At 42.7% G+C, this 24,933-nt stretch overlaps 1 protein-coding gene across 3 annotated transcripts in view; it reads left to right on the plus strand.

Annotated features, from left to right (window-relative positions):
* The window catches only part of RPRD1B (regulation of nuclear pre-mRNA domain containing 1B), a 46,654-nt gene extending 28,061 nt beyond the window's left edge, over positions 1-18,593 (plus strand). The window contains exons 7-8 of one of the 3 annotated variants that reach the window (XM_073309961.1): positions 13,727-13,788; positions 15,830-15,941. In XM_073309961.1, coding sequence (XP_073166062.1) covers positions 13,727-13,788; positions 15,830-15,857 — 90 coding nt within the window. In that variant the 3' untranslated portion in view covers positions 15,858-15,941. Of the gene's footprint in view, positions 1-1,826; positions 2,048-13,726; positions 13,789-15,829 lie in introns of those variants that run through there. The other 2 variants (XM_073309962.1, XM_073309960.1) reach the window with 2 other exon arrangements.
* Positions 18,594-24,933: the final 6,340 nt, after the last annotated feature.

Here is a 24,933-nt window from a genome sequence, read left to right on the forward strand (position 1 = left end):
TGGAACAATTTACCAAGGGATGAGGTGGGTTTGCCATTACCTGGAGTTGTGGATTCCTTTCTGAAAAGATATGCTCTAGCTCAACCAGAACTTATGGGCTTGATGCAGGAATTACGGGGTGAAATTCTATGGTCTGTTTTATGCAGGAGGTCAGGTTACAGTATTGTAATGGTCCCTTCAGGCAGTAAAATCTATTAAATTAAGTAACGGACGCAAAGATCAGTATTTCAATACCTTAGCATGTATAAACATTCTTCTCGGAGAAGGTGGCTTCCTATTGCTGATGAATAGGTGACTCAAATCTAAGTTCCTTATCTTTTGGTACTGACACTTTTTTGACCACCTAAGATCCCACCGAAATGCTGATCAAATAAAAGCACATTGAGAATAAAAACTGTGCCAGAACCTGCAAAGTTAAATGTAAGAGGCTAGCTATTGTGAAGCAAAGTGCACACTGTGCCTGTTGAAATAAATGACAATAGCTATCTAAGGGGGAAACAGCAAATCAGTTATACTGTATAAAACTGGACACTGAGGACTATAGGGAAGATATTCAAGGGAGGAGACAGCCTCCATGTTCAAGTTGCCAGATGATTGTAAAATGAAGGTAGCTGAATAGATGGAGCCACATAAGTGAAAGTACTACCAGAATATCTCCGATCCTATGGAAGAATGGATACCTCAAGTATATGTGATATCTGCAGTAGATCAGGACAAGGTGGAACAAAACGGCAGAATGACTCTTCTGCAAGAAGAGTTAGTCTAACCTGGGGGAGGGAGGAATTTGTGTTCACGGCTGTAACTTTGATTTATAAAGTCAATACTATGGACTGTTCCTTCTTTTCCCCCCATTTGTCATCTCCGTATGCTTTTGGGGTTTTTTGTTTGTTTTTGGTATGCTCTTTGGGACAAGTTATGTTGCTGCTTATATCCAGGCCCCTATATATTCCATGATTCTGCAATCAAGAAATTTTTCTGCAGAATTCACCTGTTGCTGAACATTTGAGATCCATTATCTCTACTTTCAATTAAAAGTTTTGTGACCTTACAGTTGTGAAGATAACTTTTGACGATGTGACCTGAGTATAAACCAATAGCTGTCTGAGTCTGCCAAGAGCCTCAAAGAATAGTTCAGAGGTGTGAACTGCCCCCGTCATCTCACTTAATGTTCCATGGACTCTGTGATTGTGTGGCCATGGAATTTGCCATTTTCCCAAGCTATCCATGCCCTGCATGAACTTGCCTGTAGCTGCCACTTTCGCCACAATGGGGAATTATTTGGGTTACTCTCTTCACCGTAGAGAAGAGCATGGTTCTGTAGAGCAAGAACTGGAGTCCTGTTCGGATCCAAGAAGTGTGTAGGCACAGATAGCTAGGCTGCCTAGTGACTAGAGCACTAGGTGAACCACTGAAGCAGACTACAAGTTCTCTCCGTCTCTGGCACACACTGAGTGGAGTAACAAGTCTCTGAGCTGGACCGCCGAGATAATGTAGTAATTGCTGCCATAGAACTGGGCTGTCTGGAGAATGCAGTGAAGAAATCAATCATTGACTAACTGTACATCAGTGAGTATTTCCAACTATGAGCTATTGGAGGTGGCGGGGAATAAAATAATGTTTGCAGCAGAGTTTGGTCCTGTTGTACCACAGAGCACACGTAAGCCATGACCTATGTGCTGCTTATACAGTGTTCAGCACAGTGGGACCCTGGCCTGATTGGCACTTCTAGGCACTCCTGCAATATAAATGTTAAGTGAAATAGTAATAAAAAAAACTTATCTAGAGATCATGAAATTATTTCCATGTAATGTTGCTGTATTTTTCAGAGAGATGCATGCATTGCTACACTTCCACCTGGCAATGAAAATCAATAAAATATTTGAACAAAGGTGACTGTATGACTGGAAGTGTGCTTGTGTTCTTCTTAACCTGGCATCGTAGTAAAAGGTGAGCAGGAGGAGTAGTTTGTGGAGCATGAAATGCTGCCAAAAGCAGAAACAACATGCTTAGTAAATTGAAGGTGAGGGAAAGAAGGAACTGTATCTCCTTATTTAAAGAGTGGGAGAGGAAAAAGCCAACCTGCCAGCAGACCTGATCTACCAAATATAAGCTTTAGCTCTGAAAGGAGCTATCATTACCCTTCAGGTTCTGAGTAGTGCGTTGTTCCTTTGAGAGAAACTTGTCTGCAAAGTCAAGTTTGTTGCTTTCTTGCTGCTGTGAAATGAGAGAGGGGAAACTGGTTTCTTGGTTCTGTCTGCTCTCCCCAGATTAGACTGTAGAGAACAGATATTCAGAAATGCTTGTTCTGTTCAGAAACCTGTGGGATATGAGAGAACCCACTTGAGACACAGCTTTGCTGTGTGACTCTAGAATTTTTGGTGTGTGTCTGTGTGTTGTGTTTTTGTTTTATTAAGATGAATTCTTCTGTTGCACTGAAGAGCACAGAATCTGACAGATGGAGGCTGGTTCCCTCTCTGCTATATTGTCTACCTTTCTGCATGGGGGAAACTTCATGGCCTTTTTAAAGAAATGCTCAAAATAACCTATAATCTAGTCAAATGTTAACTTGGTGTCAGACCTCACCCACAACTTAGCTGAGAGTACTCTGTTCCTTCTTTACACTGAGTCTGCATGCCCCCTCTGCTCCATGAGATCTTTGGAGCCTTGAGATCAGAAATAGGACCCCAAGGTGGGAAAGGTCACCTCTAAACTTTTTTATTTGTAGCAACTACAGAGGAGCTTCTTTTCAAGGGAGAGAACTTTTAGGGCTTGATTCAAGCCCCCTGAAGTTAATGGGTGTCTTTCAAGTTACTCTGGTCTCTGGATCAGGCCCTAAGTGTATCTAACTTCTCACCTACTGCTTAGCTGAGTTTGGATGAAAATTAAATATAAATTATGCACACTAAATATTTAGTTTCTTGTTCTTTTCCGGCTTGATTTGTACACATGCGTGTGGGCCTCCTTTATTGGGACCAAGTAACCTTTTCATTCCTGGGGTTGAGATGTTTCCTTATTAGGCTAAGTTGTCTCTTTTGCATGCAGCCAGGCTCTCTCACAGTCATCTTTGTAGTAAGTCGGGTGTTACAGCTGATGTGGGGAACTCTTCCCCGAACGTTGTTTGACTGTTAGTAATTTTATTTGGCATGCTGATATTGCTCACTGTTGAACAAGGACCGCACGAAAGTGTGGGGGAAATGACATGTTTATAAAACAATAGGGGTGCTATACAGAATGGGAATAAATACAATTTTTAAAAACTACAGACAGGATAACTGAGGATGTGGGGGTAGGTGGGATTGTGGGCAGAGGAAAGGGAAGACAGTGGTAATACCAAACACCTCAAAATTGGAAAATCTTTAGCTGTTTTAAAAGCAGGGAACAGTTAAATGGTTGGATTTCAAAGGGGAATGAATGCTGTACCATAGAATCATAAAGTATCAGGGTTGGAAGGGACCTCAGTAGGTCATTTAGTCCAACCCCCTGCTCAAAGCAGGGCCGATCCCCGACTAAATCATCCCAGCCAGGGCTTTGCCAAGCCTGACCTTAAAAACTTCTAGGGAAGGAGATTCCACCACCTCCCTAGGTAAAGCATTCCAGTGTTTCATCACCCTCATAGTGAAAAAGTTTTTCCTAATATCCAACCTAAATCTCTCCCACTGCAACTTGAGACCATTATTCCTTGTTCTGTCATCTGCTACCACTGAGAACAGTCTAGAGCCATCCTCTTTGGAACCCCCTTTCAGGTAGTTGAAAGCAACTATCAAATCCCCCCTCATTCTTTTCTTCCGAAGACTAAACATCCCCAGTTCCCTCAGCGTCTCCTCATAAGTCATGTGTTCCAGTCCCCTAATCATTTTTGTTGCCCTCCGCTGGACTCTTTCCAATTTTTTCACATCCTTCTTGTAGTGTGGGGCCCAAAACTGGACACAGTACTCCAGATGAGGCCTCACCAATGTTGAATAGAGGGGAACGATCACGTCCCTTGATCTGCTGGCAGTGCCCCTACTTATACATCCCAAAATGCCATTGGCCTTCTTGGCAACAAGGGCACATTGACTCATATCCAACTTCTCGTCCACTGTAACCCCTAGGTCCTTCTCTGCAGAACTGCTGCCGAGCCATTCGGTCCCTAGTTTGTAGCGGTGCATTGGATTCTTCCGTCCTAAGTGCAGGACTCTGCACTTGTCCTTGTTGAACCTCATCAGATTTCTTTTGGCCCAATCCTCCAATTTGTCTAGGTCCCTCTGTATCCTATCTCTACCCTCCAGTGTATCTACCACTCCTCCCAGTTTAGTGTCATCTGCAAACTTGCTGAGGGTGCAATCCACACCACCTTCCGGATCATCTATGAAGATATTGAACAAAACGGGCCCCAGGACCGACCCTTGGGGCACTCCACTTGATACCGGCTGCCAACTAGACATGGAGCCATTGATCGCTACCCGTTGAGCTCGACAATCTAGCCACCTTTCTCTCCACCTTATAGTCCATTCATCCAGCCCATACTTCTTTAACTTGCTGGCAAGAATACTGTGGGAGACCGTGTTCAAAGCTTTGCTAAAGTCAAGGAACAACACGTCCACTGCTTTCCCTTCATCCACAGAGCCAGTTATCTCATCATAGAATGCAATTAGATTAGTGAGGCATGACTTGCCCTTGGTGAATCCATGCTGACTGTTCCTGATCACTTTCCTCTCCTCCTAAGTGCTTCAGAATTGATTCCTTGAGGACCTGCTCCATCCTGTATCCAAAGGGATGATCCTCGGCTGGTTAAGTGGCAGTGAAGTTATCCTGAACGAGGTTCATGTTAAGCACAGAATAGCCAGGATTAAGCCCTAGGAGGTGTTCTTTGTAATACAAATAGTAATAAAAGGGTATATGCTAAAAATGTGGAGTCCAGTAGTTACCCATCTAGCAGCTGTACCTATTAATCCACACTAATGAATAATAACAGGCTGCTCATGGAAAATCTTATGGTCATATACTTCAATATGTTTTGACTTTTTGAAAAGCTGTAGAAACATTAAGCGGAGGGTTTAGCTAATAAATATATGCTGTTTAAATAGCTATTGATCAGTTGCAGTAACTGTTTTTCAACAAAACTTCATTGGCTTTTTTCTACAGGAACAATGTCTCCAACTGTCACATTGTGACTTACATTTTAATGAGTCCACTTTCTAAAAGCTTGTTTAAACACAAACTTGAGCGGCAAGCTAGAATAGCCAAGGAATGATTGATTGGATTGCTTTGTAAGTACTGCACATTTTGAGTATCCCTGATGCATATTTACATGATTTTAATCCCTGTTAAAATGTAAACCTAACAAGCTTATGCCAAACTATTTAAACTCTAAATATTAAGCTATTTATACAAGTTCCATGATTTTAAAATAATTACTCTTGAGCCAATGGTGCATGTTTTAGAAATTCTGAGTGAGCCCTTCTACTTCCCTTTATACAGTAATAAAAACGTAATTTTTAATGTAAATTTCCAAGGATCTGATTTGTTAACTAACAAAACAGACGATATTCACAGTTCAGACTGCAACTGTCCTCAGTTCATTCTTGCACTGTAGCACACATAATGAAGATAAAAATTACCCACTGTTCTTATTTCCTGCATATGAAAGCCTAGTTAAGTTACGCATAACAGGGCAACTTAAAAAGGGTCTTTCAAAGGTTTATTTTAAGAGAATTAACCCTGGTGCGGGTTAGTGGGAGCTGTGATGATACAGAACGTTGAATTCTGGCCCATCTGGTGTGACTTAAGAGAAGCTAAACAAACTGGTGGTGGGAGGGGGGAATCTTAGAACTTTTTTTCTTTTATTTAATTATCCCTCTTATTTCAGGCATTCAACACAAACTGAAGGGTCAGTGCCATTTAAACGTGCAGATCCCTTTTTAATGCTGAAACTTTCCACTTTATCTTCCATCACTGTGTGTAATATATGTCCTTTAATCAGCAGTGTCAAGCAGAGGGTGTTTTTACATATGACATGCTACAACAGAGGTGCTTGAAATGAGTATCTGAAGAGATATAGCTCCTTCTCCAATTCACCTACTAAATTATGGTAAAGCTAAAATAAACAATGTTTTGTAGTGTAAGCATAAGAACAGTCATACTGGCTCAGACCGAAGGTCTATCTAGCCCAGTATCCTGTCTTCTGACAGTGGCCAATGCCAGGTGTCCCAGTGGGAATGAACAGAACAAGTGATCCATCCCCTGTCGCTCATTCCCAGCTTCTGGCAAACAGAGGCTAAGAACACTGTTCCTGTCCATCCTGGCTACTAGCCATTGACAGACCTATTCTCCATGAATTTATCCAATTCTCTTTTGAACCCTGTTATCATCTTGGCCTTCACAACATCCTCTGGCAAGGAGTTCCACAGGTTGACTGTGTGTTGTGTGAAGAAATACTTCCTTTGTTTGTTTTTAAATCTGCTGCCTATTAATTTCATTTGATAGCCCCTAGTTCTTGTGTTACGAGAAGGAGTAAATAACACTTCCTTATCTACTTTCTCCACACCAGTCATGATTTTATAGACCTCTATATCCCCCCTTTTCCAAGCTGAAAAGTCCAGTCTTATTGATCTCTCCTCATATGGCAGCTGTTCCATACCCCTAGTCATTTTTGTTGCCCTTTTCTGAACCTTTTCCAATTCTAATATCTTTTTTTGAGATGGGGCGACCACGTCTGTGGGCAGTATTCAAGATCTGGGCGTATCATGTATATAGCGGCAATATGATATTTTCTGTCTTATTATCTCTCCCTTTCTTAATGATTCCCAGCATCCTGTTCGGTTTTGTGACTGCCACTGAACATTGAGTGGATGTTTTCAGAGAACTCTCCACAATGGCTGCAAGATCTTTGAGTGGTAACAGCTAAGCAATTGTTGTAATTGCATACAGGGATCTCCTATGACTATAAATTGGGTCAGAAGTTGCCAGTGTAATCTCTATACTAAAGTGAAGTTCAAACTATAAAAAAGTTTGCAATTCCCTGTGCTATAGCTCTGACTTTCCTGTCTTGTCAGTTTAATGGTCAAACGTTTTCTTTTAATTTTCCTGTCAGATCACACTGTTTAATGGTGTTAAAGTGTGATTCTGGACTTGCTTTGCCACTGAGTTAGAATTCTAACTTTTTATTCTGAAAGTGAACATTGATTAGGAAGGGCACTCACGATACACGCCGCCAGTTTTTTCCAGCCTCATCCTCAAAGCCCAGCTACAGCAAATATTGAGTCAGTTCTCATTACTTTGACCATAAAAGGCAAATAACATCCAAATGCTGTCAGTCTTAATGAACCCATCCTATGCAGCAGTGGCAGTCGGCTGTGTGCAAAGAGTGTAGATCGGGACCACAGAAAGTTAGCAGCTTCTTTTTAAGCACATTTCAAGAGTTGTGGGGGTTTTGGGATAGAAGGACTTTAGGCAGTAACCTTCAGGCTGTATTTTCAAACCATGCCTCAGCATGGGGGCTAATCGAAGACTATCATATTCTTCTTAAAAGCTTTTTCCAGAGTTCTCCACAGCAAGTTGCCTGTGCGGTTGCATTCAGAATAGCTAACACCACTATCCTTAGGAGGGTTTGTTGCCACTGCTTATGCTCATCTCTGAAGGGAGAAAACAGTCCCTCTTGGCTCCTCTTTCTCTTCTGCATGCTGAGGTCTCTGAATCTCTGGTGTCTCTCCAAATGGAACATTCTCCTTTTTGTTTATTTAACTTTTTTCAAGCACAGTTTGGACATTTTATTTGAAGTTAATCACTGTTTTTAATAGATTTTATTTTTAAGGCTTGTTAATGATCCAGTATTGCCAAGGACCGGGTTTGGAAGTCTGTCAGTATACACACAGTGTGCCCTGTAGTCCAGGCTAATGTGACTTGGGGTGACATTTTCCTGCGTGACATCCTGTTTGAAGTAGGACTGAGCATTCCAGCCACTGACTGGAGCAGGCAGTGTAGCCAGCTTCAGGAGCCTTAACTTTAATATTGCGCTTGGGGTAGATATTGAGGGTATGTTTACACTGCAGCTGGGAGCATGCCTCCCATCTTGGGTAAACAGACTCATGCTAGCTCTTCTTAAGCCAGTGTGTTAAAAAGAGCAGAGTGGGTGGTGCAGTGCAAGCCTGTGCGACTCCCTCTGTCTGAACTTGGCTGGCTGCGCTTGCTGCGATGTTCACACTGCTGTTTGAGGTGTGCTAGCTCAAGCAGAACTAGCATCTGTCTGTGCTCGGGTGCGGGTTCCCACCTGCAATGTAGACCTACGCTAAGGGGTCTTTTAACTAGGGTTAAAGGGATCACTCTGCCCTGACTGAGCACCATCCTTGCCGTGAAGTATTTACATACTCTCTTGAGACCCTAGCTTCAAGGCTGGTGTGGTCTGTTCTTCTGTTGTACCTGTCAGTTGCTTCAACCCTGCTAGCTCTTCCTGCTCCAACAGTGGTTTCCAATCTTTCTTCTCCCTTGTTGCCATTTTCTGCATCCGCGCACTGTCTCCTTGGCACCAGAACAGAGCGTGGCTGTTCAGTAGAAAGTAGGTAATACAGTCTCTGTAGTGCAGTCAGCAACCAAATTGGGTGGTGGCTCTTTAACTGGAGGGATTTGATACACAGCACAATGTTTTGCCTGGCATCCTGAGGCACCTTCTTTCGCTTCAATCATCTAGCAAAGCTTTTGGATACCTGGGTCTCTTTCTCAACCTGCTCTGGCTCAGTGTCTCTTTCTCATGGCTGTGATTGGTTTCTGAGCCCTCTTTGTAAGTTCTTCAGGGTAGGAACCGTTTTCTGTCTGTCCAGTGCCCAATACAGTGGGGTTCTGCTCCATGGCTAGGGCTCTGAGGTGCAGTAATATTGGTTTGGGGGTAGATCACACTCCCTGTAGCCCCCAGACAAAGAATGTTCTACAGATTGTACAGATGTGGTGGTTGGGGTGACCTGAATTATTTTGCCATTGATATGTGTTCAAAATCCAGTTCCTTTTCAGATAGGAACACTTGCCCCATGTGTCTGGGTGTTGGAGGGATATCTCAAAATAGTGCACACCTACAAATAAGGATAAACTTAAGAATAATGTTCCCCATCATGTAGTTAAATGTTTGAAGCTGTGTACCATATATTTGGGAACAAATAGCCCTTCAGCCCTTAGAAGAAACTCTATCTCTGTCTCAGTGTGCACACTTGTCTGCAGCACCAACATACAGGACAGATGCACATACCCACAAAAATGTTTGCAAAATGTGCTATTAATGTGGAAGTATGCTGTCATAAGACTTCAGGCATTCCAAAGATTTACAGGCCTGAGAATCTTTCTGGGAAGGGAGAAATGAGATTGTTTTGGTTTTCAGTTAATTGGAATAAGGTTTTTTTATCTCTCTCATTAATATTAAGGCATGTTCTTCCTGTTCCCTCTTGCTTAGTCCTGCATCTGAAAGACTGGGGAGGGGCTATGCTCTTCCCAACTGGGCAAAAGTAGTTTGCACGCTTGGATTTAGTTCCATCTTGCATGCACACGTCTTCATTTCTTACAAGTAGTTAACTTCATCCCTTGGTCCTCACATGGAATTTGCAGCCCCTCTGTATAATCATACCGTTCGGTTTTGCTAGCTTCTTGCCCATTTTTATTTCTTTCCTGCCTGTTGAGTGTGTGGCAAGTTTTCTCGTTGCCCTCCCCTGTCTGTGTTGGTGGACCTCTGCATTCTTGAGAGAGCGCAGCCTTTTCCTCCCTCTTTTCTAGCTTGGCATCCGTCATTGTCTGGCTGATTCATGTACTACAACTTTAAGACTGCAGCTTCTTTGCAGAAAGCCATCTGTAGATGCAGCAGTATCCACCTTCTATCTGTGAGCAGATACAGTTCAATAAGCCCCTTTGCTGTCTGTATTCTAGGTATATGAGAACTTATGCTCTATCCTCTTCTTACTGCATGTTAACAATTAACTTGTCATGCTTAAGCAGAGCACAGCACTCAGCTTGTCGTAACTCTGGGTGGATGGTACAACATATACTCCTGGAGGAATTCTGTGCCACTGTGCAATGCAGAGTTTTGCAGAAATTAATGTGCACACAGAATTTCCTTCCCCTCCCCCTACAGAAATGGGCTGAAGAGCTATTGGCTGACACGAGGGGCCACTGGACCCAGTAGAGCCCAGCTCACAAATAGAAGACAAGGCTGGGGAGTGGAGGGGAAGAGAGGGAGGGAATTGGAGGGTTCCCAGCAGCTGCAGTTCCCAGCATGCCCTGAAGGAAGGAGGTGGCGGTGTGCAAGAAACTCTATGCAACCTGGCACTCAGCATCAGGCAATGTCTCCCTCTGTATCCCTGGCTTCGGGGGGTAGGGGATGTGAGTGTCTGGGATATGTGGAGCCATGGCTGGACTCTAGGGGGAAAGGGGTGTGAGTGTCTGGGACTGGAGGGTAGCCTCTGGGGGATAGCAGGTGGGAGTGTCTGGCCCCCCAGTTGGGCTGGGGGGGGGGTGGTATAGAGATAGGAACTGAGTTGTCATACACTCTACTCCTGGGGAGTGTTTTTGTGTGTCTGTATTACAGACATACTTGCTGATGGGTATTTTGAAATAAATTACCAAAATAATTGAAACTGGCATGATTATATACTGTTTGACAAAATTTGAAGAATTTTATAATATTGTGTGCAGAACTTATAATTTTTTGGCTCAGAATTCCCCCAGGACTAAATATACAGTAAACCTTGGAGTTTCTTTTGGGATTGTATTTGCTGGGACTTAAGGAGGAGATGGGAGGAGAACTCTTTTTTTTGGTTGCGCTACAACTACCTTTCTTCTGTGTTGGTTTTCGTATTCTACCGGAGAAATGCAATCACATCTAGAACCATGAATATATTGATAAATCTATCCTTAGAGCTTTGTTGCCTCTTTCACTTTTTGTTCCCATCTCTTATTCTCTTATTTAATGCCTTTAACTTCATACCATGTTCTCATTTTTCTCTTAACTCTGTTGTTATGCGTTCAGTGTCCCCCCTCCCCTCCCACTCTTTTGCCTCACTTTCCCCATATGAAGTCCCTTCCCCACATTGTCCACTTTCTCCACCTCCTTCCTTCCCAATCTCTCTGCTCTTTCTAACAGCCTTGGCCACCAATTGTAGCTGCTCACATTCTGGCCTAGTTCAGGGCACTAGTTCAGTACAGGGTCTTCAGTGGATCAATTTCTCAGCTTCCTTGGCTGCTTATGATTCTGTGCGGATTCCTAGGCCATGGTTCTAAAGTCCTTCAGCACCTTTCCCCCTTGGCATTCTTGCAGGGTCTCTTGTTTTCCCTGTGAACTGCTCTTGTTTTCACATAGACTATGCGCACAGCCAGTGTCAGTGAGCCTCCCAGCCTGAACTGATAGCCTTTAGAGTGCGAGCCCTGCTAACCAAGTCTGTGTAGACAGGACTTGGAAGCGGCAGCTTGGGCTCTGAAGCCTCGAGAGAAGGTGGGCTTCAGAGCCTGAGCCACAACTCCAAAGTGCTGTCCACACAGCTATTTTTTAGAGTGCTAACGTGAGCCCCACTAGCCCAGATCTGTTGACCTGGGCTGGGAGGCTCATTTCTGTGGGTGGTTTAGACACACCCTAAGGCTATGTCTTCACTGCCCGCCGGATCAAAGTCTAGATGCGATAAATTGACCCCCCCGAGTGCTCTCCCGTCAGCTCCTGTACCCCAGCGCCGCGAGAGGTACAGGCAGAGTCGACGGGGGTGCGGCCGCAGTCGACTCACCGCGGTGGAGACCCCACATTAAGTTGATTTAAGTACATTGACTTCAGCTATGTTGTTCACCTAGCTGAAGTCGTGTAACTTAAATCGATTTCCCTCCTTCCCCCCCCCAGTGTAGACCAGGGCTTTGAGAACAAGAAGTAGCTCAGGAGGTAACTGAAAGGTCCTTGGTGTTCGCCAGTACATCTGGATGGCATAATAAGTCCTGGGATTGCAGAAGCATTTCTCAAAAACTGACAGTTGGGGATGTTGGACGCATTCTTATTTCTGTCCTTTGCCTCCCACCAACCCCTCCGCCCCCCATAAATTGAAAAGTGCATTTCCTCCTGGCCTCTGTGGTTCTTTAGCTTCTTAAGCAGCACACAAACAGTTTATGAGCCACCAGAGCCTCATTTGAATTCCATCCTTCCAATCTATTATCCTGTGTGTGTACATGTAGACGTTTGATATGATGATCTGTTACTGCCTTAGCCTGGTGAATCTGCATAGATTTGAAATAGGGTGTTAAAGGAAATCCATATTTGTGTGTCTACTGGAAATTTACAGTATACATTTATACACCCACTTCAAGTGTAGGAATATTTTGCATTATTGCAATCAGTTCTGTTCTCACTATTCCAGTACAAAGCAATAAACCGATAAGAATGTAAACCCATCATTCATGGTCAGTGGGAAATATTTTGCTTTACTTTGATATTTGGGGAAGGTGGGGAGAGTTTTCCATCATTAATCTGAATCCAGTTCCCCATTTAGTCCTTATAAAGTTGTAAACTCTTCAGAAGGCTGATTCACCATTAAATGCCCAGTTTGTCTTGCTCTTCAAAGAGAGGATTCTGTAGTAAACAGTTCTACTCTTACTACTAATTAAACAAGAAGTCAGAAGTAAATTAGTATTGCAGTTGACTATATGGAAACCCGTTTGGCATTCTGAGGTTTTTTAACTCAGTCACATTGTTTCTCATAGATTTATACCACATTTCAGAGATGACTTGAAAAATACAGGATAAGCAGTTGGGTAGAGAGACACTTCAATACGGTTTAAAAGTACAACATTCTATGGGGATGGATCTCAATGAAATGATTTAGTATTTATCATATTGGACTATTAGATATCTTAATGCTGTTAACCTATTGTATGTAGGCAAAGTGCTGTGATGGGAATCATGTTACAAAGTTAATGTGTTAAATCTTAACTGAGCTTTTGAATTGGATAGTTTACTTGTATTTGGGTGTGAACGTGTTAGTCTGCTTTTGACAGTATCTAAAAGTCATTACTAGACAGGATAATGTGATGCATGATGATAGGTGGTTTCCTGGGCTTTTGGGCTTCTGACCAACCCTTTCTTCTCCCCACCACCCCCGAGACTTCCCACAATGAAGAGTTGGCCTTATTTCAGGTCATCTTCAGGCTGTGGAATTCAAGGATGACTTCCCTTGGAGCTCTAAAATATTCACTTACTGGGCTTCTGAGTTAACAGTCCTGGCTTCCTAGCTCTTGGAAGGAATCTTTTCAGATTCTCTCTTCAGTATCTGTTCCTTCTACATACAGCCTTTCTTCTGTTGCTTTTGCACATTTCTGAAGTTAACAGACTATGCTGGTGGTTTCAGTCTCTGACCCTCTGATTTTCACTCACATTTTGTGATTATGTGCATAATTGAGTCACTGCTTATATAATATAATGCTACAGCTGTTATGGTTAATAATCAGCACTTATCCATAACATATTAGCCAACTAATAACAGACTGGCTAGTAGTAATGATTTCTCTTTATCCTTGGCTATTTTTATAGTTCACAAGGGAGTATCTCCATAGATTGTTCATAATGTCATTCTTTAAATGTATGTGGAGTAAAGACTATCGTAGTATTGTGCGCTGGGAAGTGATGGGCTTGCCTCTCACATGCATATATAATATGCTTTGTAGGGATTGATCTCATTTACCTCTAGGAGGAGACACTATTGACCTTCAGCAAATAACTAGTTGTTAATTTTAATCCCTTCAGTTGTACCTGAGGAGGGACATGCTTTCTGTAAACCTACCATCCTACTACAGCATGTTAAAAAGGTAACTGGACCAGACTTGCACATAAAAATCATGCAGCAGATGGTAAAATTTCAGAGCCATAATTTCTATTTGGGAGCTTATTACCCCTCTTACCAGTAATAGCAGTCACAGGCCTAGGGGGTCTGTTACTTCATGACTGCACTCTAGTGTGGCTGAACCCCTGTACTGCCTCTGTCTTCCAGAAAGATGGCAAACGCGCACACAAGGCTAGATGGAGCAGGAACTGCTGTGTCAGTATAGGAGGCAAATGTAGGAAATTTTCATAAGGTCTTGAGCCTTGTGGAAGCCCCAAAACCAACCAGGTCTGTTTGGCCAATCAGGGGAAAGGATAAAAATCTGAAGGGAAATCCAGATTCTCAGTTTGAATTTTTAGATGAAGTTTGAAGAAAGTGTCTTCTGTGGTGACATCTGTAGCAGCTGATGAGAACCCTATTAGTTGTCAGTGAGAAATAATTTCCCTGCCATTGCAGGGTCCTCGAGCACTGGTGCACCTCAGGTCCTCCTGTTCTCCACCTGTGACACGCAATAGTCTAGTCTCCTGTGGGTCTCCTTTCCGTGGTTGGGTTTAGGGTGGTGGTGGTGGCCTCTGATGTGCAGGAGGTCAGATTAGAAGATATAATTGTGTCTTCTGGCCTTAAACTCTAACTCTGTGACATAATTGACAGAGGCACTAGGGGACTCTACCCCGCACCTCAACAGGAGGAGGAGAATGAATGGCTCTGGAATGCTAAAGCATGTGGCATTCCTGCCAGTCACATGCTGGGAACATGGACCCAGGTGATGGGGAACTACTAGACTTTGTAATTATTGTTGAGATAAGGTTGGTGAGAGAGACCAGCTTTTGAGCCACACAGAGCTCTTTGGGTCTGGCAAAAGGTCCTCTGAGCATCACAGCTAAATACAAGTGGGAACAGATTGTTTAGCATAAGTAGCTAGCACTGTATTCTAAGGGACCATTCAAGGTAGAGCGGCCTGTTAACACCTCTGCAGTCATAGGACAAAAAGGGGGTTAATCTGTTACAGATTTTTGTAGTAACCCACAGGGCCAGCTCCAAGCACCAGCTTTCCGGGCAGGAGCCTGGGGCGGCATTCAGAGCAGGGCGGCCATTCGGCTGCAGCTCCGCCGCTCTTCCGGGCGGAGCGGCAATTCGGCGGCAGCAGCGATTCGACAGCGACTGCTTGGGTGGGGCAGCAAAATTGGTCGAGCCGCCCCTGGTAATCCATAAATCTAGTGATTGTCTCACTGACCTTAGTGACTCCACTGGGAGTGGCTAAGTCGTTATGCAAGGTAGCCTATTTCCCCTTGTTTTTTCCTAGCCCCCTCCCCCCTCAGACGTTCTGGTTAAACTTGGATTTATGCTGGAAATGGCCCACCTTGATTATCATGCACATTGTAAGGAGAGTGGTCAGTTTGGATGAGCTATTGCCAGCAGGAGAGTGAGTGTGTGTGAGGTTTTTTTTTGGGGCGGGGGGGGTGAGAACCTGGATTTGTGCTGGAAATGGCCCACCTTGATTTTCATACACATTGTAAGGAGAGTGGTCACTTTGGATGGGCTATTACCAGTAGGAGAGTGAGATTGGGGGGGGGGGGGCGGGCGGGCGGAGGGTGAGAACCTGGATTTGTGCTGGAAATGGCCCAACTTGATTATCATACACATTGTAAGGAGAGTGATCCCTTTAGATAAGCTATTACTAGCAGGAGAGTGGGGTGGGAGGAGGTATTGTTTCATGGTCTCTGTGTATATGTCTTCTGCAGTTTCCACAGTATGCATCTGATGAAGTGAGCTGTAGCTCACGAAAGCTTATGCTCAAATTGGTTAGTCTCTAAGGTGCCACAAGTACTCCTTTTCTCTCACCGACCTTGTCTCTCTCATATCCTGGGACTGACCATGGTTACAACAACACTGTAATTATTATTCTCAGAGTTAGTAATCAATCTTCAGGAAACCCATCCTAGAAAACTATCATCATACACACTGATCACGTGTTTAAAAAAAAATAAAAATCTGTTTCTAATCTTATTCCCTTCTCTTCCCCTCAGGAGTATAAACAGAAGCTTGCTCGGGTAACCCAGGTCCGCAAGGAGTTGAAATCTCACATCCAGAGCCTTCCAGATCTCTCCCTGCTGCCCAACGTTACAGGAGGCTTGGCACCTTTGCCATCTGCTGGTGATCTGTTTTCAACTGACTAGGACTAATGGTGCCCGTATTTACTAATTCCCCTTAGTACCAGCAGAAGTAAGAAAAGTCTTGTGTTGACTGGAAATACAGTCTTCCAATGATCTACCATAGGAATGAACCTACAGACCCTACTTTCAGCCTACCAGCTGCACATGCGCACTCTCTGTGTACAGTGTCTCACGTTGAGGGGAAGATGGAGAGTGTGTATGTCCATGTTCTGAAGGGAGTGGGTATAGAGTCCATATATATTTTGAAAAGAAACTTTTCTCACCTTTTCTGTACTCAGATTAGTTTCCGTTTGCTCTTAGCACTTGTTACTCCCACAGAAGTCGTAAGAATCATGTACATATATCTTGAAAGTTTTCAAAGAAATGTTGTGTTTTTTCTCTCTAAAAGTGTCTGATTATTTCTGAATCTGTTTTGTCTGTGTTAGTTGGGTTTCTGATGTTCAAATCTATAAGCAGTAGAGCGGCTAGTGTGCTTTATGGGGGCGTATGCATGTGTGTACTGTACCATACTGGGATCAGGGGGCATGTCCAAAGAGCAACCGTACAGTTAACCTTTTGTTAAATCTGTAGTTGTGGTTACTGTTGTAGGAATGACCTCAAGGTGGTTCCTATTTGGTATGGTGCATATGTATATACACTGAGACTCGCACTTTGGGCAATAGAAATTAACAGCTTGTTTTTGTGACTTAGGGATAACTTCATAACTTACACTCTGCTGAGCAATGCAGAACTGGTTATTAGACATGAGTAGAAGTGAATTTTATTCTAACTCCCTTGTATTATATTTATACCACATTTTCCCTCTGTATTATATAAGCGTAAATCTACAGAAGTTTAACTAGCCAAGAGGTTGGATTGGTGGAATAAAACTAGTGATATCTCAGATAGGTACTGTGTAACTTTCTTTGTGAACTTGAGAATGGCTATATTGAAAATCTTGTTCTATGAATTTTGTCTCCTTTAGGTTAAATAAGTGAATTTATTTGATGGACTGAAGTCAAATGTGGTATAAATATTTTATTTCTATATGTTGATACGCTATACAGACCTGTATGTATATGTATACACACATCCTGTATGCCATACATCAATATACATGTGCATGTATATATTGGGAGGATGTATGTAATTTCGTATCACACATTGAGTCGATTTTTTCCAGTAAAAATCGAAAAACAAATTTAAAAAATACTAAGTCTAATTCCATTGTCATGCTAGCTAATGGTATAACTACCATGGATATAGTTAGGTTTAAATTTGTGTATTAGTTTTAGCAAGCAGGCCTGCCTGCTCATTGCAGACCATTCCACTCTGGCCATTTTGTTTTAATTTAAATACTTCTTGCTAAGGGCATGTCATCACTAGCAACGTTAAAGTGCTGCGGCAGCTGGGTAGTCGCGGCACCAGTGCTGGGAGAGAGCTCACCCGGGGCTATAAAAAACCCGCCTCCGCAAGGGGAATAGCTCCCAGCGCCGGTGCGCTGTCTACACTGCCACGCTATCGCGCTGAAACTTGCAGCGCTCTGGGGTGTGTTTTGTCTCACCCCTGAGCAGGAAAGTTGCAGCGCTGTAACGTGGCAGTGTAGACCAGACCTAAGACTTCACAAGCTGTTGGAAACACTTAATCGGATAATATTATAGGTTCTGTAATACAGAGGTTGAAACCCGTAAGGCAGAGTGACGTGCTTTGTTTGTGCCTCACTGTGGTCTTAAGCTGCTCTTTTCAAAGACCTGAGAGGAAACCTATAGAAATATGAAGCTTGTTCTGTGTGCTCATTAACTTATTTTACAGAGAATTTAATGGCTAATTCAGCGTTCAGTGAAACTGAATAAACTAGCATTTCCGGTCATTTAGTTTGTGAAAAGTTCATGCACTTCATTTTGGCCCTTTATTCTTGCCTCCTTACTGCCCAGATGTGGAGTCTGTTTTTCCCCTTGTTGTAGAGGAGAATTCCTGGGGGCAGAACTGCACTCTTCCATGAATTGACATGATTGGAGAGCCCTTTATCTGAGTGTTTGTTTGGACCATAAAGTGTTGTACACTCTCTCTGCTTTTGCCAAAAAACAAAAGAGAACCCCAAACTCTTAAACACAAACCAAAAGATGCATTTCTATCCTGTCCCAGCTCAGTGGAGTTAACCCCAGGCTGTATTTTATTTAAACAGTAACTGTTCTTGACCAGTGATTGACTGCATAACCATTACAGGACAGAAATGAAGCAAAACTATCCTAGAAATTATGTAGACAAATGAGTGTTGGCATCTCAAACTGCTATTTTGGGCGGATTTTCTGTGAGAAAGTTGTATGTTTGTTTTTTAAATTGAAATGCTTTGATTTTTCCAAAAAATGTGTGTGTTTTACTTTATTTTGCTTAATTTAAATAGTCTTGTGGTTTTTATTGAGTGGGGGAAGGCAAAGGATGCCTGGTGAACTGGGTACAGCTTCCTCCAACAGTTTCCCCAAAGTGTCTCTTAAAAAAAAAAAAAAAAAGCTTAAATCTGTATATGAATTGATCTAGGAATTAATTTAGAAGTATAGGCTGCCATTTTGGCAGCAGTATATTCTGAAATGTCTCATAGATATCTATTTTTGAATAAAGAGGGTGTTGTTGAATGGTACTGGGTTTATTTTATTCAGAGCTTCCATTTTGCACTTGCACACCCCAGGTTTTGCTTTGTTTAAAGCAGTGAGATCAATGTGCAGTGGCTACTAGAGAATTCCCATTTTGAGGAGTTCTGCAGCTGTGAAGTATCATTTGAACTTGGCAAATTGGCAGTTGCCCTTTAACTGTTTACAGGCCACACTTGTGTATGATTGTCTTAGATCATCACCACACCAAAGACCCTCTACTTCAATGGACTGGACTAACCTCTGCTTAGAGGGACAGAAGGTTTGGGAGACAAATTCAATCACCAAATAATCCTGGTTGCACCAGGAAACGTGTAACTAACTACACTGTAACTAGAATGCTATATCAAGAACTGTGGTTATAAGAGTTTGATACTGGGTAGTTGAGGCACTTTAGCTTTAGAGAAAGTGGTATGAAAGAGAAAACATAGAAGTAGTGAGATTAGTTCTTGCATAATGTTGACCAGAGTGTGTGAGAGATGCTTATGGCAAGGTTCTTCAGTCTAGTTGACTTCTGAGTTTAAGGATGCCTTCAGACAAATTTAATTAGCAAGGGGTGCATCTACATTGCAGTTAAGGCTTAGAGGTTGGAGAGTAGCCATAAATATCTCCCGCCTCTCAGATTGTATACCATCTTTGAGAAGTCCTGTGGCATATTTAAAATTCAGTGCTACTTTCCTTAGCATGAAAGGCATTCAAGGTGGACATCCTTCCTGTGAATAAGAGGAGACCTATTTCATTTCCCTACCCGCTTGAAAATTCTTCATCTTCTGGTGATCTTAGGAACTAGAAGGAAGATTTTTTTCAAAGGCACAGATTGCAGGTAGGTGCCACCTGCCAGACACACCTCTGGAGATTGTCCTCTTACAGTTCTCCAAAAAAGATTTTGGCTTGTTCACAACTTTCATGCTATTCTCTACTTCAAAACACTCTGTGCCCTTCGCCCAAAACATAACCATCAGATAATGCTAGTTAACAGGCTAATACCAATATTTCACGCCTTCTCTGGAACGGTGGAGGGGGGAAAAAGAAACTTGGGTGTTGACGGCTCAAGGATTTATGTAATTTTGTGAAGTGCTCAGATAACACGTGATCATGGTGTCAATAAAATTAAAACAACTTTTAGCTTCCACACAGGAGTTCAGAGATGAAGTAGACTCTAGAAGCTTTGTGTTTGCCCTTTGTGCTACATGAGAGCATTAATATGTTTAAAAAGTATTCTGATGCTAGGAGAAATAAATAACCTAAGTACTTTACCCAGTTTACCGTCCAGGAGCTCATATATGGTGTCCTTGTGCTCCATGAGCAGGTTCTCCACGCTTCTGTTCTCTACTCCTTCATTGTAGCATGGTATATACAGTTCAGCTTGCATCTTGCAATCATCTGCTTAAGATGCTCGATTTAAATCTGACTTTTCTGCAAGAGCCAGATACATTTATAAGTGCACTAGGCTGCTGCCACACACGCTCTGAAATCTTGATATTATTTTGAGGATCACACCGATTCTATGTTTTACAATTGAATGAAAGCCTAGCTATTTAGCATGTTAAAATTAACAGCAACCGCTGTCCTCACTATTCCTGCCAATAGCAAACCTTGGAAGTGCAGCATTGTAGAGTAGGAGCCTCCATCTGGTTTTGAAGTCACGAATAAGACTTCAGATCTTAGAAGCAAATCTCCTTTCAAGCTGGGGGAAAAAATACATGTTGTAACCTTTTTAAAAACATCGTCCCAGAATGCCAGACCTCTCGAGTGATTTTGAAAGGATATAGTTAAGACTTCTGTGTAGTGCTAAAATCTTTCTTGTGTGTTTTAATCCACCTTTAAAGCCTAAATATGTTTGATCAGTTTTGACAAATGTGACCTCTTCTGTATGGGAGCGGAAATGTATTTTCCCTTGTTTGTATGCCAGTATCGCTGCACCTCCACGAGTAACACTGTAGCCTATTGCCCCTGCCATGGAAGGATAAACGGGGAGGTTTAATGAAAGTACAGTTCTCTGAAAAATGGCTTGGTAAACCTGTCATTTTCAGTCCGTCTCTGTGTATTCAGTCACATTTGCTTATTTTAGTGACAAAAATAAGTTGTTACTAGTACTTTCTCTGCCAGCCCTATAGCAACATGGGTGGGAAGGTCTGGTCTGGGTATTAACAAAACTGTTTACTGAATTCCAGGCCAATTTGTGAACCATTTGAACCCCACCAGTTATTCCTAGCGCAAGTGTAACTGACAGCTGGAGTTGCCTGAATACTATTCATCTAATTGATCCAATGCGTTAATGTTTGAAAAATATCACAAGACAACTTGTTTTCATTATTCATCTAGCTTGGAAGGCAGAATTTTGTCTGCCTGATCTCTCTACTTCTGATGTTGGGAAACCCAAAAAAAATCTAGACTTTCAGAAATTAGATGATGCTTAGAAAAACCTTTCTATTTTTGTAAAATGGAGCAGATTTGATGTGGAAATCCTAGAGATGCAATGAGCATGGAGCCCCCACAGTGACATCTCTAGGCACATTTGTGGAGTAGAACTGCATGTTTGGGTACCTCCAGAGATAGTGGTGGATCTAACTTTACCAAGTCAGTTTTCAGAGAACACGTTTTCCCTTCTTGTCTGACAAGCTAAATATTAAATAAGCCAAACTTTGCCCCACAAGCTCCGGAAGTGTCTCCTTCAAAATAGTTCAGTGGTTGGAGGATTTATGATTCGATAAACCAACTTTTTTGGGGGGGCGCTGTGGTCTCCAAGACTGCAAATTTCACTTAATCGGAGAGTCATCATTCAATTTCTTTTTTCTTTAGGAGAGAGAAGGTCCTGTTCCAATGTTTACAATCAAAGCTGACTCCCTTGTGGATGACCTAAATAGATTTCCTCCATCTCTCTGATGATTCTGTAAAGGGAAGTGGCACAAGACCCAATACTGCTGTTGGTTATTGGTCCAACTTTCCTTGCAGTTTTCCCTGCCATGCATGTCAATTGCTTCTACTAACCTTTATGAGCAAACTCTGCCTTTTAATGAAATCACGAGGGGCTTATCTTCAGCCACATTTTCAGTACTGGTTTTACCACCACAGCATTTAAGAAGCTAATATAATAAACATTGTTAAAATACCATAAGAAGCCTCTCCTTACAACAGGTTTCAGTTCTTTCAGGTGTAGTTATGTAACTGCAAAATGTGTGTAGGGCTTTTCATAAGAGATAGTACTTTATTATTTGTAAAATACCATGCATAATTATACAACTCAATACTTTCATTTTACAGATGGGAAGCTGAGAGACAGGCCAAGCTTTCCCAACAAGTACAGGGCAGAGCTGGAAATATGACCTGGGTCTCGTTGTTTGTGTTCCCTTTGTCTTAACAGCTGACCCACACAACTCTATCAGATGCTTCTGTGAAGCAGCTGTTTCAATAAGTCTATGGGACACCTGCTATTATCTGTGATGGTGGATGATGATGATCTAGACTGCTGGAATAAAGTTAAAGATGGTTTGAGGCATTTGGGGTTTTTGTCCATGGATTTTGGGGTACAGTGTGCATTGATGTAGAACTTTCTACTGCATTCTCCTTGCATCTCATTTCTAGCGGAGTTCAACTGCAGAGGGTCTTGCTTCAATGGAACCTGCATAAGCAGCCATTTGGTGCATCCCTGTTGCCAGTGGTCCTGGAGGGGTGACTACCTCAGAAGGATGAATGGCTTCAGATGGGTCTTCTGTTTCCTCTTGATTCTCTACACTAGTAGCCACAGCAGTTGTTAAAAAACCAAACTCCTGGTTGGCTTCCATCTGTTTGCATTGTTGTGGCCAGTCAGGATTTTTATGGATGTACCTGAGATTAAGGAGTTGCAAACAATGCTGGCCACCTGTGCCACCTGCAGTTAAGTACATTTCTCTTTCATTTGTGAGACAGCAGAGAGACAAAGTCAAATCAGCAGAGCTTGGAGTGAGACGATAGGAAAACCAGATTTCACTGATACTGACCTTTGTGCCCTAGGCCTTTCTCTGGTTTCTGGCAGGAGATTTTCCTCCCTCGTTGCTTTGGGGCCACATAGCAACTTTAAAATCAAACAAAACAGCCAGGTTGAACAAATTTTGGATAGTGAAAGACTCAAGCAGCCATGTCCAAGAGACTCTCTTCTAAAGACCCCACTAATTCTACACAGGTGGATGCTTTATTGGCCAGACCCTCTGTGTACTTTTTCTGGCTCCTTTTATGCCTCTCACCAGTTGATTGGGCCACCTTGTTATATTTTAGTTCATGTCCTATCATCCTCTCTGGTAAGTGCAACGATCCTTTTGCTGATGTTAACTGTTCAAGACCAGGTGCTACTTTGAAGCAGAGATTATGGAAGCATATCTGCTTAATAACAAATGAGCTTTTGAGGGCTAATCACAAGCTCCAGAGTCCATTCCTACCATTTTCAGTCTTCTCTGTCTTTCCAATGCCCTCCGTGCTTGGCCCTTGGTTGAGCTGGAGAAGAAGTAGTTCAGATTCTGGCTATGGAAATGCTTTGGCAGCTCGCACGTTTGAACAGTGCTAGTCAAGGGGTGGGGGCAGAAGGAAGGACTTTAAGGAAGCACAGCCTTTCTAATCAGAATGGTTTGTGATAATTGGGGCACTCCTAGACGTTCAGGTAGATGAATCCTCCAATTGCATGTGAGGTAGGTTGATCTACTTTAACTTTGAGAACTCTAACCTTAATACCACATTGCTAGAGCCACATCAGAGTCATTTCCCTCTGCTGCTCTAGTCCGTTGTCAGATACAAGGTCACACGCACATGCCTGGCACACCAGCATTTGACCTGTTTCTCTTACTAATAAATAAATCACCTGATTTGTTCTCCCTTCTTGGAGAATATGCCACAAAGTTACCTCATGATCGTCCTTGAGATCCCCACTTCAAAGTGTCCTGAGCTGTGATGCGGATTCTTATTGTTTCCTTGTGCTTCCCTCTCTGTCTGTATCGATCTGTTGTCTCTTGGGTTATACTTTGACTGTAAGCAGCTGAGGGACCATCTTGTTTTGTTTTTGTTTTGTTTGTACAGCACCTACCACAATGGTCCATCAACACTGCAATAAAAAAAACAAGCCTTGGAAGGGATGAACACTTCGGTTGAGGCTTAAAGTCTAACTTCAAAGCAGTGAAAATATCAGTTCACCAGTGCTTAAAATAGACAAGGGCTGGGGAGAGAATATCTTTTATTGGGCCAACTTCTGTTGGTGAAAGAGACCCTTTTGAGCTCCACCAAGCATTAAGAGCTATGGCCTCACTCACTTTGTCCCTAATATCCTGGGACCAACCTAGCCACAACCAACTACAAACAAGTGCTAAAATAGTAACTTCCGAGGCCTATGGACACTTTGTATCCAAGGTTGTAAAAACTGTGGTGGGTGACTGCTACGCCTTGTTCTGCTCGCCTGCCTTTCTCATGGCCCCTTGAGTACTTACCCTCTGTCATCTCCATTCTCTTCTCTATACTGCACCGGGGCTGGTCTTGTTTGGTGCCCAGATAGCATCACCATTGCATCTCCCAGTTCCCTTTTGTAGACAAAATGGGTAAGGTGAAAGGAAGAGAGAGGAGCAAGCTGTGTGTGTGTGTGTGTTTGTTTGTTTGTATATTCTTACAACACCAAGAAAAAGACTAGCATTAAAACATACCTTCAGGATTTGTGCATATGCTGTTTATATTCTGCATTTGAGCGCATAAAGTGGTTTGCTCGGGGGTAAATGGCTGACTCATGCACACACATACCCACTGCACAAATAAATGCCAGATTTGGACACATACATTTTGTGGGTACAACTATACCATGAGCCTTGAAAATCTGGTTGTAGGTACATGTCTTTTCCCAGCATTCTCCCCTACTCCAGGGATTTAATGGGTATCTAGAAACTTAAGTGTGTTATGGCCAATTCCATTTTACTGGTTTCTACTTAGTGCTGGCATCAGAAAGAAGAGCCCGTGTGGAAGTTTCTTGGGAACAGACCTTTTTCGTTTGTAGGGATCTAGCAGACAGATGCGTGATACGGTTTGAAAATGAGAAGGCTCATGACGATAAGCAAGGCACCTGCTTTCATGGATCTGGTGGATTTTTATATACATGTCCTAATTGTTTTATGTACATAAGTCCAGCCATGGCAAATACAGTGCTAGGCCCAGAAACAATGCTGGTCTGTTACATGCAGCACCCACTATCAAATTAAAGCCGGCACCAAAATCCTGTTCACTCTTTTCTCCTTCCTGGCACTGTATGACGAGATTTTTTTTCTGGTGGGCATGGAAATCCTGTTCTCCCAAAGTGACTCTAATGGCCAGGCTGTAAGCTGA

Source organism: Lepidochelys kempii, chromosome 13, assembly GCF_965140265.1.
Source record: "Lepidochelys kempii isolate rLepKem1 chromosome 13, rLepKem1.hap2, whole genome shotgun sequence".
Lineage (NCBI taxonomy): Eukaryota > Metazoa > Chordata > Testudines > Cheloniidae > Lepidochelys > Lepidochelys kempii.